General features: G+C 38.1%; 1 protein-coding gene across 2 annotated transcripts in view; it reads right to left on the reverse strand.

Annotated features, from left to right (window-relative positions):
• The window catches only part of LOC118804330 (receptor tyrosine-protein kinase erbB-4-like), a 269,625-nt gene that overhangs the window by 114,936 nt on the left and 136,055 nt on the right, over window positions 1-18,634 (reverse strand). For both annotated transcript variants that reach the window (XM_036564816.1, XM_036564815.1), the window contains exon 2: window positions 17,124-17,275. In XM_036564816.1, the coding sequence (XP_036420709.1) occupies window positions 17,124-17,275 (152 nt within the window). The remainder of the gene's footprint in view (window positions 1-17,123; window positions 17,276-18,634) is intronic.

An 18,634-nucleotide genomic window follows, 5' to 3' on the forward strand; every position in this document is an offset into this window, starting at 1 on the left:
ACAGAGCTGGTAAGTTTAAAGTAAGAGCAGATTCTGCTACAACTTTGGGATGAAGCCAGATTCCTCACTGCACAACACTGAAAAAGGAAGTAACTGATATTACTCATGCCCCCAAATGACCACACCAACGTGCTTTGGTTTACATCCAGTGCAACTAACTGCAGTGTAGATGGATGATGAGATGGTTCTGCAAGCTCACTACTACGGATAGTTCTCACATTGCCCTGTTTTTCCTGATTATTATTATTATTTTTTTACATTTATTTACTCATTTTAGAGCCGTCATAAACAACTCAATTAAACTCAATTGCTCTAACAAAAAAAAATGGATTGAACTTGTTGTTGAACTGGTGGGTGGTTCGCATGATAATGCATATTGTAAATGATCTTCCTGCTTTTCTTACAGTAATAAACAGTCTGATTTATTGCTACATAAAGTTTGTATTACTACTCTATAATAATGTTTTCATTATTGTTGCTTCATTTTTATCTTTATTTCCAGCAAAGTGCTCTGGAATCTTTGTGAAGCTACACATACTTTGTAACTTTTAGAGTAAAGACACAAATGAAAAACTGTCTATTGTAATCTATTGTAAACATATGCACTTTCCTCCTAATGGTGCCACAACAGTCTTGAGAGTGATTTTCTGGTTTAAAAACAAGAAAAAAATCCTTCTAATGATATATCTTGGGGTGTACTCACCCCTTTGGGGTGGATTTTTGGGGGCAGGCTGTTTTTTTTTAATTTTATGTTATTTATTTATTTTTTGCTAGCTAGTGAATGCAGAAGGTAAATAGTTATCATTACTGCTATAGGAATACTTAACTGTAGCAGTATCACTATAGTAAATGTATAACATATATTATGAATTTGTTCAATGGCCAAGGCAAGAGGTGCGCAAATGCTAGGTGGGTTGTATTTATTAGCCTGTAGATCAGTTCCAGGGCTTTGCACACATCCAAAGAGCAATTCATGTCGCTATGGATTTCATTTTTATTTAGGCTTTAATTTAACCAGGCAAGCCATTAAAAACTTATTTGCATATTCTTATTTACACTGGCGACCTGGCAAGCGCCGCAAGACACTTCATCAGAGTAACAGTAAAAGGCCACGGAAGCTTGTATTTATTAGCCTGTAGATCAGTTCCTGGGCTAACAGGCAAGACACCGCAAGAATTCCCAATGATTTGGGTGACTGCATTTTCGTAGTGCACGCTAGGTATTATTGTGAGAGAACACTGGCAAACAGATACATAAAAACGTTACAAAATTGTGAATTCTGTCAAACCAATGAGGCCGAGTTGTGCTACAGAATACTCCATAAAACAACAGTAACATTATAGAAAACTCTAGTCTTAGGCCAGAATTCTTTTAAGTTTTATTTTATTGCTTGTCAGTCTTAAAACTCCTTAAACTACTCAATTTTTTGCCAAAGTAGCCAGATTACTTGATTACTATTATGATCAAGTTACATGTTTGGTACTAAATATGGGAAAGAAACTACAAAAGCATTGTCCTGGCATTTTTTCCAATATGCTACAATCTGTAAACAAATAGTAATTGTGTATGAAAACTCAACACAATTTGACCAGGGGGTGCCAAAACTTTTGCACACAGCTGTATTTGTTTATTAGTAGTTTGTTCAGGAGTTGTCAGTGTGCACGTCCATGTTGGTCACAGTAAAATGGATCAGCATTAAGAATCAGAGCTTCGTAAGTGCTGCTGTTTCCCATCACTGCATAAAAGAAGCTCTACGCTGTCTGTATTGTTGGATGCACCATGATACTGAGTGAGCGTTTGCACACATTCACTATGGAAATGCTTCTCATTGATTTCATCTGAGTAACAGTTAAAGACCATGGAAGTGTGAAGTATGTTCCTGTTCATTTGTTTGCTTGCCCGACACAGTAGATCAATCAAAACCTCCAGCTTTGTTAGATCATGATCGGCTCAAGAGGGAGGCAAAGCTGCCTCGTGTGCCGCAGAGCCGTGCCAAGCAAAACGTCTAAACTAAAGATCAAATGGCCCGGCTAAAGGTTTGAGCTGCAGGCAGTCTCCTTTCATTTGGGTGACCTTGATTAATGGCCGGCCTGATGTCTGATTAAGACCCAATTACAATCACGCAATTGGATTTTATGTGGTCATGGAAAAGAGAATGGGTACTGAAGAGGGTGCGGAGGGGGAAGAGGGTCATACATTTTTCAATGGTCAGCTCACAGAGAAAGAGATGAATACAAAGAAAGAGAGAGAGGGAGACAGAGTACAAAGATTTGAGAATGAGCATTAGAACATGAGCTAAAGAGAATGGATAAAACGAGCTACTCATCAACATCTGGACTGTGGAAGAAAATTATTAGAGCTGGTGGGTAAATGACAAACAACTGCATAGCACAAATAAGAGGTGGACTTATTTTTGTATAAATCCCACATGGTCCACATGGACAACTGAAGTGTCTAAACAGATTCAAACTGGAAAAATAACGCATTCTGTTATGAATGTCTGGACATTGCCATGGTCACTTTGGTATTGTCTTAGTTAATTTGGCTCTAGCAGACATACATTAGGTCAATAAGTTGTACCTCATATCTAGTTAAGTCAAGACACTGACTTTTTCAGTATTTGGCTACATGAATCCACTGGACCTCTGTATTATGTTTATGTGATTTGAACTGAGCAACATTATGCTAATAATCAAATTTGACCCTAATTTGTGTTTGCAAGCTGCTGCATGTATAGATCGTTGGGTCATGGTTTGCTCTTGATGTACAGTTATTGAGCATACTGTAAAATTACAGTAAATTACTGTCTATTGCATTACTTTCACAGTAATTTATTGTACCATATATGTAAAATAGCAACTTCATACTGGAGCTTCACAGCTACCTGTACCACAAGTTTACAGTAAGCTGTATTTAAAACAGTGATCTAAAATACAGTGAAATTTACATATGAATATTAACAGACTAATAAAAATGCAAATAAAAAATAAATGCAAATAAACATTTGACTAAGTTTAGCTTATATTTTGCACAAACATGACCAAAACCACCTACTTGGCAATACCAATAAGCAAAACAACTGGTTTTTCTACACTCCCAGTTTTTAACTCTCAGATACCGTCATATCCCACAATGCTGTGTGGAACAGCTCGACGTCAAGTCAACCTCACAGTGTTATTACTAAAAAAATAACTTAAGTGTTATGTGTTGATTTCATGATAAAACAATAAATACAGTATTTCACTGTGAAAAATGTGTGCTAAATATTGAAAAAAATCCTGTGACTAATCAGCACACATGTTGAGTTCTCAAGAAACATGCTAATGCTACTTATACAAGAACACTACTTGCTTGGTTTCTGATAGCAAAAGTGTTAATGTATGCGTTTGTATTTGAAACACTGAAAGCCAACAACTGAGCCAGGCTGATAAGTCTTCAACACAGCCCACCAAAGAAACGGTCTGAACAAAGCGTAGCCATGAGTACAGCAGACCTGTCCTCCATGACCATCTTATCAATTATTGATCTCCCCTGTTCTCTTTTCTCTCTGAAGTAATCAGCCTTCTCTCCACTATAAAGAAACTCCTGGTCCAGCGTTGCACCTACACTTCCTTTCATCCGTATTTGTTGGTTTAACATTGCTCATTCATAAGACTGGACAAAGAAGAGCTGCCTTGGGACATGAATCAACCATATGACCACTAAGTGTTGGTGAATGTTGGAGAATTCCTTGGCTAGTATTGAAATGTCCGTGCTACACGTTTAAAAACCAAGGTGCCAAAATATGATTTAGAAGAGCCCAAAAATTGGTTTCGATTTTTCAATATTTTAAAACAGTGGTTCCCACCCCTAGTCCTGAAGGACCCTCAGCCCTACACATTTTTCTGTTTTCCTGCCAAAAAACACCCACTTTAACTCAGGAAGGGCTTCTTAATTAGGAGTAGTTGGGAACAGGGCAAACACTAAAATGTGGAGGGCAGCGGGAACTCTTGAATGGAAGGTTCTTGAGGGAACCAAATGTTGTTCCTCTATGGAAGTGCTTTGCAAAATGGGCCTCAGGGACTGGATGTGCAACAATAGGGTTGGATCAACTGGGTGTTCCTGAGGCCCAGTTTGCAAGGAGTATTCTGTAACTACTTAGGTAAAAAGACTATACAAACAAAGTACCAAGAGTCTTACATAGTGTGAATCTGTCTATAATAAAAGCAATGGTTCTTACTATGGGTGTAAGGGCTCTTACCATCTTTGTACTTTGTGCCACCATTTTATGCCATATAAATCCCTGATACGTGGAGGGGTGTTTTATTATTATAATATTTTATTGTTTAATTTAGTTAAACTGTCCCTTCCCAATACAAATCCAGTACTTTGGAGTCTGTACTTCACATTTGCCTGGTTAATACCTACAATTTAGTAGACCGTAAGAAAAAGCATTACTGTTTTTTCAGCCACCCATAGCTATTTGTTTTTGTAGAGGTATGATGTGTTTAAATGAATGCATTTCTGCTTCCTTCTATGATCTGTTAGCCTCATATTTTTAGTGTATTTGGTATGAGGGTGACGTTTAATGGTGTATAGTACCTTAAAGTGCTTGTCTTGGGTGATGTTCGCACATGTGCCCTTTGAGCAATGGATATCAGTCAGTCAACTTTCTGGCGAACCAGACATGAAAACGCTTTCAGAAGAACGGTTTAAGATACAAACATGATCCACATATCAGGACTTTCAGCAGACCCGCCCCTAACTAGCAAACATGACATCATCAAGCTGCGATGTCAGCATCAGTGAGTGATTTGGCTCGAAAAATCACCTAAAATCCTGATATTATTGCTCTGTTGTTTGGCCTTCATATTCCAACAAAGGGTTAAAACAGCGACATGATTCACACATCAGATCACTCATCAGACTCTGCTTCACCATCCACAGTGATTTCATCCACCTGTGACCATCTATCAGACAGCAATCCAGCTCCAAAATCACCCCAAACCCCACTCGCTACTGTTTTACTACATCTCTGCTTTTAGTCTTCATATTATAAACAAAGGGCCTTCAGTTTACATTGATTTTGAGTATTAAAAATATCTGATATTAAATATGCAACTCAATCTGTAATTAAAAATAAAGTCTGTCTTGCTGTGAATCAGAGTTTTAGCACTGAGCATGAATCCAAGAGGACAGAAAATCAATAAAAAAACATGTCTCCCTTATGCTAATTGTTTACTTTTTCTCATAATAACCAACAGAATGAATCACCATCAAAATTTCTGCACTTTCAGCTCACAGACACTCCAGACTAACTGCTGAAAAGACAACTACTACTGCACTTGCTTTTATAGATCTCTATAATTAAAACAAATACAAAATTTAGCAGGCGCTAGGTACATTTTTGATCAGAAATGAGACAAATTCATAAAGATATGACATATGGCATGTGTGACTGTCTCATGTAGATACTTTACAATTACAATAGTAATTGTAATTGACCCAAAAAATACCAAAAAAATTGCCTGAAATTTTAAGTTTCAAAGGGTTAATTAGGAACATCTCAATGCTGTTACGTTCTTGAAAATCAGCCTAGCATTTCTGCTACTCATTTGATTGTGAGTTTGAGTTAGGATAAGAGCTAATTATGGCTTAATTAGACATTGATTGGAGATGCTGCCATCTGCAAAATGCATTTTGCTTCATCTCGCAGCAACCAGATTCAAAATGAATCCCAAATCCCAAGTCGCTCTTTAAGCAAAGCAAGACCAAAACCTCTTTTGCTGCAAGGGCAAGACTAGCAAAGGGACATTAGAGGATATTTGGAGATGAAAGCCACTTTGATATCAAAACACAGCCAGCATTATCAAAAGGTTGAATATTCACAAAAGGTTTGAGGAGTTTGTGTAAAGTCTTAGAGGGGTGAAAAAGATCCCAGCCCGTTAGGAACATAAGAGAGTATGAAAAGTATGAAGTTTAAATACTTACTGTTTTCCAGAAGCAACTGACAACACTTTCAGATCCAAACAAGTTTGCACTAGAACTTGGTGTAGAGAACACTTGTTTCTTTTTACATATACACCGATCAGGCATAACATTCTGACCACCTCCTTGTTTCTACACTCATTGTCCATTTTATCAGCTCCACTTACTATATAGGTGCACTTTGTAGTTCTACAGTTACAGACTGTAGTCCATCTGTTTCTGTTTACCCTGTTCTTCAGTGGTCAGGACCCCCATGGACCCTCACAGAGCAGGTACTATTTGGGTGGTGGATCATTCTCAGCACTGCAGTAACACTGATGTGGTGGTGGTGTGTTAGTGTGTGTTGTGCTGGTCTGAGTGGATCAGACACAGCAGTGCCGCTGGAGTTTTTAAACACTGTGTCCACTCACTGTCCACTCTATTAGACACTCCTACCTTGTCAGTCCACCTTGTAGATGTAAAGTCAGAGACGATAGCTCATCTGCCGCTGCACAGTTTGAACAGTTTGTGTTGGTCATCCTCTAGTCTTTCATCAGTGGTCACAGGACGCTGCCCACAGGACACTGTTGGCTGGATATTTTTAGATGGTGGATGATTCTCAGTCCAGCAGTGACACTGAGGTGTTTAAAAACTCCAGCAGCACTGCTGTGTCTGATCCACTCAGACCAGCACAACACACACTAACACACCACCACCACATCAGTGTTACTGCAGTGCTGAGAATGATCCACCACCCAAATAGTACCTGCTCTGTGAGGGTCCATGGGGGTCCTGACGACTGAAGAACAGGGTAAACAGAAACAGATGGACTACAGTCTGTAACTGTAGAACTACAAAGTGCACCTATATAGTAAGTGGAGCTGATAAAATGGACAATGAGTGTAGAAACAAGGAGGTGGTCATAATGTTATGCCTGATCGGTGTATATTATGAATGTCGGTAGATCTTTTTTCTTGCATGTCCTACTTCAGTCACTGTGCATGTACTCCTCTTTGTCTTTTTGCATTTTCAGTTCTTCTGCAACGACACTATGGAGGGAGCGCTTCATTTTAAGTAATGGTGTAAGGTGCATGATTGTGCCGAGAGTCCACAGGGGGAATGTAGAGTGATGCAGCTGCCGGCTCTGTGAACAGTAGGAGGAAGAGCTGGGAATTTTTTCGGGGGGAAAGGTCAACCTCTATGAAGTATGTGTTTTTTTGCCTGTGGGGCTCTAGAGGGGAAGAGATGGAAGTGGTAGATGGGCTACAGAGAGGGCAGCAAATGTGTTGTGTTTGCAACATTATTTCAAAACAAACAGCTATTTGAGTGGGAGAGATGTTTTCAAGAAAGCTTGTGGTACCAAAGCTTACATGGCTAACAGTAATGGAACCACACTTATTGGACACTTTTTAGAAACCCCTACCTTGTAGGTGCAGCTTGGTGGTACAATCATTTTTGTAGCTCAGTTATCCTAGTCCAAAGCAAAATAGAAAATGTACATTGTTGTTTTTTTAATTCTGGTTCTCTTAGCATTCACACTAACATCTTTGACAGCAAGGCAAAAGATGCAAACAAGTAAAAAAGTACTATAAACCAAATAGTCACAACTAATTGGACAGACTTTATGACATATTTGGTGACAATAACTGGGATAATATCCAACAAACTTTTTGGATCATGCTGTACTCTGGCTAAACTGGGCTCAAGGGTTTTATCCTCCTCATTCTGAACATCCAATATACTGGAAACTTTCCCAGGTGTACTTGTGCTATAGATGCAGGAGAGTCACCACACTCATTTTTATGTGCCTCTACAGATACAACTAAAAATAAAACACCAAACAATACCAGTGATCAATGTATGAACAGTAACCAGAAAACGTTCCACTCTTGGAGACCCATGAACAAGTGATGTGGTCCCACTTTATATTAAGTGTCTCTAATAACTGTGTAGTTACATGTTAATAACATATGCAACAACAACGTAACTACTATTCATTTAGTCGCTGTTACATATGGATTACAGAAGTACAGCTTATGTAATTATATGTGTATAAACTTCAGTTTTGTCTCCTGTAATTACACAAATGTATCTTAATAGTTGTAACAGCATATTTTCTCTCATGTAATTATACAAGGCTAATAACATAAATGTAATTACATGTGTAATTAAGACATTACTTACACTGTATCTGCCAGCTTTCCTAACATTTAGCTAGCATTTATGTTGCTAGTGCTGAAACATTGTGACCAGTTTCAGCTTTAAACCATTCTGTAATGTGACAGTACAGCAGATGTACTGACTGTAATTACATATGCTATGCATCTATAATCCTTCTGTAACACTGACTAAATATTCAGTAGTTACATTGTTGTTGCACTTGTTATTCATGTGTAACTACACAGTTATTAGATACACTTAATATAAAGTGGGACCAGTGATGTTTCCAACTCCTTAGCTCAGATCCTAGTAATTCCAGTTTGAAGAGAACATAACCAAAATGTGTGTTTTTATCCATCAAAAACCTTTTTTTTTATTTGGAAAAACAGATCTGATCTGTCTTTATTGATGAGAGCACTTCACTCTGATTGCTGCTTATTAATCTGCTATTATTTCAAGTTATGTGGCAGAGTTCAAGTAAAGTGCCACCTTCTTGTTTATCTATGAATTATATATATATATATATATATATATATATATATATATATATATATATATATATAATCTAAATCAGAGAGCCAACCACACATTACAGTGGTTTTCCCATGAACTTGTCAGTTCCTGGGATTGTTTTACAAGTCTGTTTACAGGTGTTGGTAGTTTTGTATTTTATTGGGAAAGTTCACTGTCCACTGGGGGCAGTTAATTGTATAAAGACTGAAATAAGAGACTGCCTTATAGAACATACCATGCTAGTACAAGTAGTTGCTATTTGTATTAAGAAGAGCAAATATTAATTTTTTTGGCTTATTATTCAGCTAGTAATAAGATTTATAACTACCCATTGGGATGTAACAATTCGCAAAATTCATTAATTGATAATTTACTAAGAAAATATGTCGGGGTTAAGATAGGACAATTAAGAAAAAAACAGTCAACTAAAGTATATCGCTGTTGTCAGAAGGAAACCCCATATCTCCAAAATGGTAACTTTACAGGAAAAGGAAAAAAACTACTTTAGTTTAATGTAAGTTAATGGAACCAGACTTTTTTCCAAGTCATTTTGGGCCGTTTATTTTGGTCCATTCATCCTGAAATTTACAAACAATAGTAAAAGGTATTTTTAAATTATGTCAAAAACTGAAAAAAAAAACAAAGATGGAGATTTTCTTCCGACAGCAGCGATATGAAACCTAGCATGTAATATTTAGGCTCGATGTTCTATGTGTACAAAAGGCTCCTGAATTATGAAAACGACAAAGGAATGTGATTAAACAGTGGCAGCAGAGAATCTCTGTAACAACACATGGCCATTCGGAGGCTGTTGTACTGAAATCAGTTGGTCGAATGATGGGACACAGCATGACTGCACTCTTTAATACTGCAGGAGAAGCAGCAGGAGAAGCAGGCAGAACTAAGAGCCCGTCTCTGTCCATGGTGCTGAAAAACACACCAAACCACTCTGGTGTTCTCACTCAGCGAGCAAGAGACACCAGTCAGACTGATCCGATTTTAATGAAGAGTCACTGTCTGTGACGTCATTAGCCGCTGCTAGCTAAATAATGCCTCTTTGGACATTTTGGAAGTGGTAGATGGGCTACAGAGAGGGCAGTAGACGTGTTGTGTTTGCAATATAATTTAAATTCAAATGGCTATTTGAGTGGGTGTGATATTTTCAGAAAAGCATGTGTTACCAAAGCTTGCGTTACAGTAATGGAACCACACTTATTGGCTGCTTACCTTGTAGGTGCAGCTTGGTGGTATAGCTATAGTGCATTTATTTTTCTGGCTCAGCTCTCTTGGTCCAGACCAAATCAGAAACCGTACGTTGTTGTGTTTTAGTTCTGGTTCTCTTAGCATTCACACTAACATCTATGACAGCAAACTAGACTCTTAGGACATTTTGTTGATTGTAAAATGCTTGATCTGGGACCAGATTGGATAATATATACAGATTTTTTTGCTGAATGTTGAAGTTGCGATATGTCTTGCCTCATTTGACACAAATGGAAATATACTACTTTTATTCTGCTAACAATCATGTTAATATTCATATGGAAATATAGCTATACATAATTACATGACTAAGCAGTGGGGAACCCTCAGGACCTTCTAGGCCATCAGGGAAGGCCTTGTGATTTCTGGAAAGTGTAATTTTTTAGGTAATTTTTTAAATTGATAATAACAATTATGTATGTTGTATGGGTGGAATGAACCACAAATTGGTGGAATCAACCAGTCCAGTGACAAAAAGGATCACTGTAGGCCTTCTGCAACTTATATATATATATACAACTTAAATATAATTTTAATGGATTATGGTGCAGTTATGTTCCCTGACTAAAGGTACTGAGATGTACCCTAGAGGGTTTCACCCCAGTGACAAGATGGGCTCTGCCCTAGTGACAGTATACTCACAGCTCTTTACTGAGTCAATATAAAACGGCTACACACATGGTAAAATTAATGTTAAAGTCTTCTAAAAAACATATGGATTGTTTTGCGCACAGTTTTTAATCTATAATGGCCAAAAAAGTGTTGAGATGTACCATTAGTTTAACAAATACACTATCACAAATCCTAGTTTCACTAATAGAGCATTAGCATTACATAACATTTTGACATTTATGGTCTGAACTGAAGGGCTAGCAACTTGTAAGGTATAAACTTAGTAGTCCTTGAATAATAATGTCTCCAAATTACAAAATGAATAACATGTCTGCAGTATAAAATGTAAAAGAAAAGCATATTTGTGACATAGCTGAAGCTTGGCCTATTTTAACCCTTAGAACCCAAAAACTTTTGGGAATTCGTTTGGTATTTTGGGTCAATTACAATTACAATTGCAATTGTAAAGTATTTACATGTGACAGTCACACATGCCACATGCTGTTATTTTCAGGAGACCCTGGGCTACTCAGATATGCCATTGTTTGACATATAAATGCTAAGAGAAATTTGATATCTTTATGAATTTGAGTCATTTCTGATCAAACATTTACCTAGCGCCTGCTAAATTATGTATTTTTATTTATTTTTTTTAATTATAGAGATCTTGAAAACAGGTGTAGTAGTAGTAGTTATCTTTTCAGAAATTGCTAGTCTGGAGTGTCTGTGAGCTGAAAGTGCGAAATTTTGATGGTGATTCATTTTATTAGTTATCATTAGTAAAAAATAAACATTTTTTTTATTTCTGTGCTCTTGGATTCATGTTCAATGATAAAACTTACAGCAAGACAGGCTTGTAAACTGAAAGACAGAGCTAAATATTTATATATTTAATATTTTATATATTTATATATAGTGATTGTGTGATTTGGGGGGAAAGAGGGAAAGTGCACTCATTCTGTTGACTGCAGTTTTATCGCCTTTTTTCCGATGATGCAGACATCACAGCTTGATGACTTCACACTAACTAGTTAGGGGCAGGTCTGCTGAATGTCCTGATATGGGGATCATGTCTGTAGCTTAAACTGTTCTGAGGTTATGAAGACTAGAATTGACCTATAGTTTGGCCTGCAAATTGCAGTCTCCGGGTTAATTTTGGTGAAAATTATATATTTATTTGTTGATCAGACCAAATTGTGTCAGTACACCTCCAGAAACATCATGGCGAACAGCTGAGCTTGCTCTTAGTGTCTTCTGTATTATTTTAAGTTACTTATTAAACTGCTGATTTGATTCCTCCAGCACTAAACCTTTTTTGAAAGTAGTTTTACCTGTGACATTTACAAACCCAATTTAAGCTTCCGAAGCTGAAAATCTGTCCACTAGAAAAGTCTCCTGTGCTTTGGTGTCAGCGTCACCATGAAGCTTTAACTGTCGGGACGACAGCCTCAAGCAGAGGTGAGGGGAATATAAACACGGCTTCTCAAAGAGCAGCTAGTGTTTCTAGACTTGGCAAGAGCATCAAGAGCAGCCAACTCAGGTTGCACCACTGATAATGAGTTTCTAGTGTTGAACGCTTTACTTGTCTGGCTGATAAAAAAAGAACTTTCTCTTTTAAACTTCTTTCTGTTGTATTTGTGCAAAGATAAACCTGTCGATAATTGAATAAATGAGTGACTGAATGGATTATTCAATAAATAAATTTTATAAGTATTAAATATTAGCATCCTTGGAAATCATGAGCAAAATTTCTTTTCATCTTTCATTCAAAATATTAGCAAATTTATTTATAAGTTATGATTTAAAGAGAAATCTAAATCTTATCATGAAATAAATATTTTTTCCTAAATCTATTTGTGCCACAATTGTTGGCACCGCTAGAAATTCTTCAGCATGAAATCTAACTGAAGTATTTTTCTATTCATATTTTTTGCTTTAATGTCAATTGGAGTGATTAGGAACACTTAAATGGCCAGCCAAGACTTCCTGATTCACTGGGGAATATATATGAGATGAAACAAAGGCCAAATTCCCTGAGTCATCCATCATTATGAGAAAGGCCAAAGAGTACAACAATGAAGTGTGACAATCGGTTGTTGAGCTGCACAAATCAGGATACGACTACAGGAAAATAATGGTTGAGAATGCCCATTTCCGCTGTCAGGCAATAAATAAGAAGCTTAAAAAAACTGGAGATGTGAAAAACCTGCCGTGAAGACGACATATACTTATACTGACCCCAACGCACAGTGAGGAGGATAGTTTGAGTGGATAAAGAATATTTAAGGATCACAGATGGGAATTGCAGACATTAGTTTGGTCTTGGGGTCAGAACATCTCCTAAACCACAATCAAACACCACCTACATAACCACAAGTTATTTCGAGGGGTTGCCAGAAGAAAGCCTCTGCTATCAAGGGCCAGCAAACTCAAGCTCCTACGCTTTGCCAGGTGTTACTGGAACTGGACCGTGTTCTATGCTTAAATGAGACTAAAATACTGTGAGGCTGTTTTTTCTTCCAAAGGCCCTGGACAGTTTATTCAGATACATGGTATCACAGACTTCATCAAGTACCAAAATAAATAAAATCAAAATCTGGCTGCCTCAGCCAGGAAGCTTAAACTGGACCATAGTTTGGATCTTCCAGCAGGACAATGATCCTAAGCACACCTCAAAATCAACACAAAAATGGTTCACTGACCACAGAACTAGGGTTTTGCCATGTCCACCCCAGTCCACTGACCTATATTCCATAGACAACCTGTGGGATGAGCTGAAGAGGGGAGTCCAAGTGTGGACCTCTGAATCTGAAGGATCTGGAGAGGTTCTGCATGGAGGAATGGTCTCAGATCTTTTACCATGTGTTCTCCAGTCTCATTAAGCAATACAAAAGAAGACCCAGAGCTGTTATCTTTGCAAAGAGAGGCAACACAAAGTATTAAACGAAGGTGTGCCAAAAATATAGTATATATATATATATATATATATATATACATATAATATACAATATATATATACACACACACACACACACACACACACACATATATATATATATATATATATATATATACACAGATTCTCATAGGTCTGATTCACATATACTGCGTTTGCGTGAGCGACGCGGAAAGTCTTGCTTTTCATTTCGGTGCCCATGTTAAGTGGTCAGCGCCTTCAAACAGGCTGCACACTGCGCATGTCACACATCTAAATACACTATAAAAAGCCATGAAAATAAATGAAAATTAAACAAAAGACTGCATAAAAACTTTAAGATGCAGTTTTTACATAATTCATGACAAAATGCTAGTTAAACATTCTGTGCTGCAGACAGATTTCCCAGTTGGTCTACCAGGCTTGAGGTCAGAACGCTGTCCAGGATAAACAAATATACCGTGCACTTTTATTAATTATAATTTTGTTGAGCAGAGTGACTGAAGTGACCATTTATCCGTCTGGAAACAGGAATGTCTGTATAATTTTCTGACTGCTTCTCAACACAAACGCTGTATGTATGAAAGGCCAGTGCATCCGAGCTGTAGCGTGCGCCGCCGCATCACTCACACCACGCAGAGGCAGCATGTGTGAATCAGGCGTTAGGGAGATGACGGAGTCTTCAGTCTGACAGCCACAGCTGCACAGCAAGGCACCAAAAATAACCGCTCTGTGGTTTAACTCCTGCTCTGTGTTTACTGGGAATGAATGGTGTTGAAGTTACTCACAGCAAGCCTAAAGACCATGACTGCTGTGTTATTTCAGCAGAAAATAATGTATTTGTGAATAGACTGTGTCCGATATTGGATGTGCATGGGACCGAGCGGGTGGGAGCGGGACAAATCGTTTTGGTTGTGGGCGGGACCGGAAGACATGATTCCGATTTTTTGCGGGAGTGGGCTGAGTGGGATGAAATCGTCCTGTGCAGACCTCCAGCATGAAGAACCTCAATCCTCAACCAGCACTGAATTTCGCAGTAAACCTGTTTACAGAACCAGCACCTGTTTACTGAATCCTCAATCCTCAACCAGCACCTGTTCACTGAATTTCTTTCAGCATATCTAAGCTGTAGTTCATTTTCTTATGAAAATAAGCACCAAATATAGTGGATGAGTCAAGACTTGGATGTAATAAGCCTCGGCAAGACTCAAAAGTATCTAGAGCAGTGAATGTGCCTCAACCATGTACCATACTATCTTGTCCGAGCCAGCCAAAACATCAACCATGCTTTCTGATACCGCACACAGTATACACACTGTAAACATGCTTACCATCCACATTATCAGAAACTCCTACCTTGTACTTCTATCCAGTGACCACTTTAGTAACTACACCTACAACACAGCACTGAAAAAGTCTGAGATCGCCATTTATTTATTCAATTTCTAGGCAAAACGACCATTTCTCAGTTTAGAAACTGTACAACAATACAGGCACTTCCAAACACATTCAGTAATGATGAGGTATGGCCTCCTGGGTGGTCAGTCCATTGTTCAGCTTCTTTGTTTGATGTGTCCATCTCCTTTTCTCAGTGAGGTTCTTCCTGACAGCTACACATCCTTTCAGACCCACAGCGCTGAGTCGTCTTCTCACAGTGGAAGGATGGACAGAAACACCTGTGGATGTTTTCAGATCTGAAGCAGCTTGATTTTCTCCTCTTTCTCAGCTTTAAGTGCTGTTTATCTGATGGGGTCAGTTTTGGTGTCTACCAGGTCTTCCAGGTGCTTGTCAGTAGGGTTTTCTCTGCAGGTTTTAATCACTTTTTGAACTCCAGTTTTGGAAACTCCTGTTTCTTTACTTGTTTTCCTTTGACTTTCCCCTTCACTATGCAATTGGAATATCTTACATCTTATCTATGGATTAATAAGTTGTACTCAAAGGCAGTTTTGACCTTAAATTACGAAAATGAAGGGTGGTCTCTGACTTTTGCACAGTATTGTAAGGTAGGTGGGGCTCATAAAGAGGTCACTGAGTGGAAGGACAAGGTTTGAATTTTACCTAGTTCTGTACAGGTGTACAGGTACACACCGTAGCGCATTTAATGTACTGTGTATCAGCCCCCCCCCTCCAAATCCACTCATCATTGGTCAGCTTCTGGCCACACGATTGCTATTAATGGGATACTATTTGGGTGGTGGACCATTCTCAGCATAGCAGTGACACTAGCATGATAGTTTCATGGCAGTGTGTGGTGCTGGGGTTACAGATGTCAATGTCACTACCCAAAAATAGTAAAGTCAAGCATGGCTCTGTGGTCAGAAACAGACCATGGATAAAAAGCTAGACAAAAGCTAGCCCAAATTATGCATGGCAATAAATGGATAACCCAAGTGAACATCAACAAGGTGGACAGTTTTCAAGTAACGTTGCCGGTAAGCATATAAAAGAATTCTGCCTTCCAGCGCTGTTTAATAAACCAACCATATGGCTAACTGTTGTGTTAATGGTGCTGCAGCTAATGGAAATGCTGATGGCTTCTATTTTGAAAATGATAATGCTGTAATTAGCATCACAAGCCAGGACATAAACAAGAAGAAGTGGTTGAATGTGAGGGTCAAAATGAAAGGATAGTGCATTTTTATAGGTGTTTGCAAGGGGGGAAAAATGTTGATTCAGTTTGTGCACATCTGGCTTTTTAGTTTATTTTAGTTTTTTTTTTTTGGTCTCTAACAACTGTGTAGTTACATATTAATAATACATGTAGACACTATGTAACTGTAAAATGTACTGGTGATGTATTCACTGTTACAGATGGATTACAGTAGTACAGGTTATGTAAAGTTTTTAGTCATGTAATTACACAAGTGTATCTTGAAAGGTGTAATAGTATATTTTCTCGTATGTAATAACATATAATAGAGTGAACTGCTGCTTTTCCAAAAAGATTTTTTGGACTGTATCAGGTGGTGTGTAATTTCCTATATGATGAGAGTACTTACGCTACATCTACACAGGAAATGCTAACTTTACTAAGAACTTTACTAAGCTGGCTTTGGTTACCACATCACAACACAAGCATACTACTGCAGCTAGCTGAATGTTAGGAAAGTTGGCATTTCCTTCAGAGACACAGTGTATTACTGTACTCCATCTGTAACAGTAAATATATATCATCTACACTTACAATGTGTTGCATGTATTGTTAATGTGCGACTAAACAGCAACCAAAGACAATTAATAAAAAAGTGAGACCAAAAATATCTTGTTTTCAGATTGTTTTCATCCAATCAATAAGATACTCAAGTTTATGAGGAGAAGTACAACTAACCTTAAACTTTAAACCTAAGGCTTGACCCTAAAATAGAAGGAACAGGAATGGCAAATATGAGGAACATTCTTCCATAATCACAAAACACAGATTCATGATGGTCTAACTTACTTTGAGAATGTTAGGGTTGTGATTAGTTTAGTGTTGGAGTGTTAGAACAAAAAGTTACTTCAAGTCACTTGAGGCTGTGATTCCTCAGGTTTAAGGTTCAGGATTTAGGACTAGGAATTAACCCCTTAGAATCCCAGTCTTATTACGTACTAAGGCTTACTATTTAGTAACTACAGGGATTGTGTGGATTATTCTTAGCTGAATGTGTGTAATAATACCGTTGTTAGGCCCTGGCCATTCAAGGGATTAACGCACCTTGAGGAAGTTGAGATTGCGGTTGCGCTCAATGCTGGTGATCTCCAAATTGCCCATCACCACCTCACAGTTCTCGTAGAACTTGCGCAGAGTGTGGTACTGCTGGTCCAGGTCCGACAGGGTGCTGAGCTTGTTATCAGTGCCAGGACAGACTGCAGAACAGAGAGAGAGATTGGTGAATTTTGTTTACACATAGAAAAATGGACTTGCATACTACAAATAAAGAGATAGGAACATTATTCGGTATCGGCAAAGTGACTTCAGGCCTGCTTTTCTAGCGTCCTACAGGCTCATTTGAAAGCATGTTATTCAAATAATACAAGAAAAAGTGCTGACTGATGGAACTACAACTGATGCAAAGTTTCACAATCGTTCGCTTGTAAACACTAAAGTGAGGGCTTAAAACTGGAATGCCAGTTATATTGTTAGTGTGCATGAAGTGGTTTCCTGGTCGAGGACAAGGTATTGGGTCTTTGGGGCATAGCCACACATAAGGTAAGCCGTTTTCTGCCCCAATATGGGTGGCAGACTTGAAATATGTAATAAAACACACCTCTTTCCACCCATCAAACAACTTCCTTTAGCCAGGAGGAACCATCTGCTCTTTCAGCTGCCTCACTGAAGCAAAACATCAGTGCGTGTACTTTTATAAGTGCCAAGATGCCAAGATAATTCCATCCTAACATCTTAGCCCACATATATACTATTATGTGGGCGGGTGTAAATGAGAGGTAACACTTTATTTGAAGGCTTTCTACAACACTGGAGTATTTATGAACTACTCATGTTGGCATTTATGTTTATGAATAACATTGTAATGACACAAGAGGCCTTAATCTAAACTGATGGATATTTGTTCCATGTATAGTATGAAGAGTTTATAAGGCAGAGGCCTAGTTAAGTCTGTCACTGAGTCATTCCTATGAAAGATGCCAAACTTAAAAATGGAACAGGAAAATATCTAAGGGCATTAGAACCTTCCATAGAATTGATATATGGGGTTCTTCACTAAACCTCTGCCTTATAGGTTCCATTACATGCAGATGTTGCTTCAGAATGGTGTTATAAATGGAACAAGTGTGTCACGTTTGTTTAAGGGCCTACATGTCAATACAATGTCAGTCATTTCATAGAAATTTACTTTCATTTTCATTTTAGCGAATACTGACATAAGCTGTTCATTAATACTCAAGTATTTCTTTTAAAATGTTATTCAATGCTTACGCATGTGTTACGAAGTCCCCATGTAGGTAGCCTTTATATAAGTGTTTTCAACTGAGACAAGTCACTTCATTCCACCAGGCCTTTACAAACACAAGACCATGGTGTTTGGGTGTCTATATCAATGTGCTATTTGAGTGACAGGGTCTTGTCTCTGGGTCATTTTACAGAAACGTCCATTTTTGTGTCCCTAGTGTTTACAGATATAGATGACCCCTCTGCAACAACTGGCAGCTGTCCATCTCACCTTAGCACCTATATCAATGAACACCAGAGCTGTGTGCTACTCA

The sequence above is a fragment of the Colossoma macropomum genome, unplaced genomic scaffold, assembly GCF_904425465.1.
Source record: "Colossoma macropomum unplaced genomic scaffold, Colossoma_macropomum, whole genome shotgun sequence".
Taxonomy (NCBI): Eukaryota; Metazoa; Chordata; class Actinopteri; order Characiformes; family Serrasalmidae; genus Colossoma; species Colossoma macropomum.